The following is a 2,082-nucleotide window of genomic DNA, read 5'->3' as shown; positions in this document are numbered from 1 at the left end:
TTCTAATTACAAGAATGCGCAGTCCTGGGCTGGCAGGGAGGGCACCCACCTAAGGGCTAGCATGTGTGCATACTCAGCCACTCAGCCGTGTCCGACTCCTTGCAATCCCATGGACTGTAGCCTGCCAGGCTCCTCTGCTCATGGAATTTCCCAGGCAAGAATACTGGAGTGGGTTGCCATTTCCTCCTCCAGGGGATCTTCCTAACCCAGGGGTCGAACCCGAGTTTCCTGCACTGGCAGGCAGTTTTTTTTTTTTTTTTTTTTAACCACTGAGCCATCAGGGAAGCCCAGAGACATCCTTAGCATTGCAAGTGGATTCTTTATCACCTGAGAAGCCCCACCTAGGTGCCGGGCTACAGCACAAACAAGCCGTGGCCTCTCTGAGCCCTGGGGGACTCAGCTATGAAATACCTCCCATCTCAACTCACCATCCACCTAGAGTGATTGCAAAGGATGGAGCAGGGGGCGGGGGGTCATACCCCAGGTCCACATGACCATCTGGCTTCCAGAAAACAGACCCTCCCCTGCAGGGTAACAGATGGACCATCTTAGGATCATTAGCGGGACTCACAGGGCAGCGTGGCAATGTGGGGAGTCGGCGACCGGCCTGCCGAGTTGCCAGGAACACCTGCTTGGGGCGTCGGGACGGATCCACAGCAGCTCCTTGGCTTCCTTGTCCTCCGGAGGCTCCTTCTCCAGGCTCCCTCTCCCCAAGTGTGCCCCTGAGAGGTGGGGGCACCCTGCAGACCTGCAGAGGGTGTCTGCGGGGGATGTCTCAAAAGGCATGGTGGGACCTGCCAAAGGGAAGGGGAGGAGAAGCTGTCAGTTCAGCCTATTTCCAGATTCCTGCAGAAGAGCCTGCTTTACAGCTCCCATCTGGAGACTCCTGCTCACCCGGCCTCCTCTGGGTGTGGGGCTCCTCTCACTCAAGAAGCTGGACAAGAAGAGGCATACCTATGCAGGCACAGCTGCTGTGCAAAACAACTGGGCGCTTTCCCCAAAGGTTAAACGTACAGCTACTGTGTGCCCCAGCTATCCCACTCCTACACACCTACCCCAAAACATGGAGACAGGCATCTGTCCACCACACTGATAACAGCACTATTCACAACAGCAAAAACATGGAAACAAACCAAATGTCCATCAGTGGGTGAACGGATAACAAAATGCGGCTTATCCACACAGTGGAATTGTATTTGGTCACAAAAATGGAATGAAGTTTTAATTCTCAACATATGAACACACACACACACACACACACACACACACACACACAGCAGCTATGTAGAGGTAATGAATGTTATTTATCTTATAGGTTGATTGTGGTGTCTTTTCACAATGAATATGTAAATTAAAACATCAAGTTGTATACCTTAAATATACACACAACTTTTATACATCAAAGATATCTCAACAATGTTATGTTAAAAAGACTACATTGAACGATGGAAATAATTAGAGGAAGATGAAGATAGTAATAAATATATTTTTACCCTAAAAAAAGGAAACATTCTGCTAAGTCAAGTAAATCAGGCAAAGAAGAAACATTGCATGACTCCACCTATACGAGGTACTCAGAACAGACAAAATCAGAGACAGTGAGAACAGAGGTTTCCAGGAGCTGGGGAAAGGAGTCACTGTTTAATGGGTAGAGTTACCATGAAAAAGTTTGGGGTACAGACAATAGTAATGGCTGCATAACACTGTGAATGTAAGTATTGCTACCAAATTGTAGTTATGAATGGTTAAAATAAACAACATATTACATGTATTTTATCAAATTTTTAAAATTCATGGAAACTTAAAACAGATGACAAAAAAAAAAAAGGAAAGAAAGAAACAGGAATGGACAGCCATCACTCACCAGGCTGACGACTGAAAATTTATCAGGGCTCCGACTCTATAAGGAGCAGTGAAGACTAAATGGAATGAGGTCTCCAGAAGGGAACCCCAGAACAGAAAAGGGGAAACTAAGGCACTCTGAGTAAGTACGGACTTAAATCAACAGTAATGTTCATTGGTTGCAAAAAAAAACCTAAGATGGTAATAAGAGGAGGAACTGTGCTCGATGCGTTTGTGTTG

General features: G+C 46.6%; 1 protein-coding gene across 1 annotated transcript in view; it reads right to left on the bottom strand.

Moving 5' to 3' along the window:
• The window catches only part of CBS (cystathionine-beta-synthase), a 21,330-nt gene that overhangs the window by 18,098 nt on the left and 1,150 nt on the right, over positions 1 to 2,082 (bottom strand). The window contains exon 2 of the mRNA XM_010834911.1: positions 572 to 794. Within this exon, the coding sequence (XP_010833213.1) occupies positions 572 to 786 (215 nt within the window). The 5' untranslated portion in view covers positions 787 to 794. The remainder of the gene's footprint in view (positions 1 to 571; positions 795 to 2,082) is intronic.

This window comes from Bison bison, unplaced genomic scaffold (assembly GCF_000754665.1).
Source record: "Bison bison bison isolate TAMUID 2011002044 unplaced genomic scaffold, Bison_UMD1.0 scf7180017864037, whole genome shotgun sequence".
NCBI classification, from domain to species: domain Eukaryota; kingdom Metazoa; phylum Chordata; class Mammalia; order Artiodactyla; family Bovidae; genus Bison; species Bison bison.
Note: the sequence above shows the minus strand (reverse complement) of the source record. Positions and strands in the feature narration are given on the sequence as shown.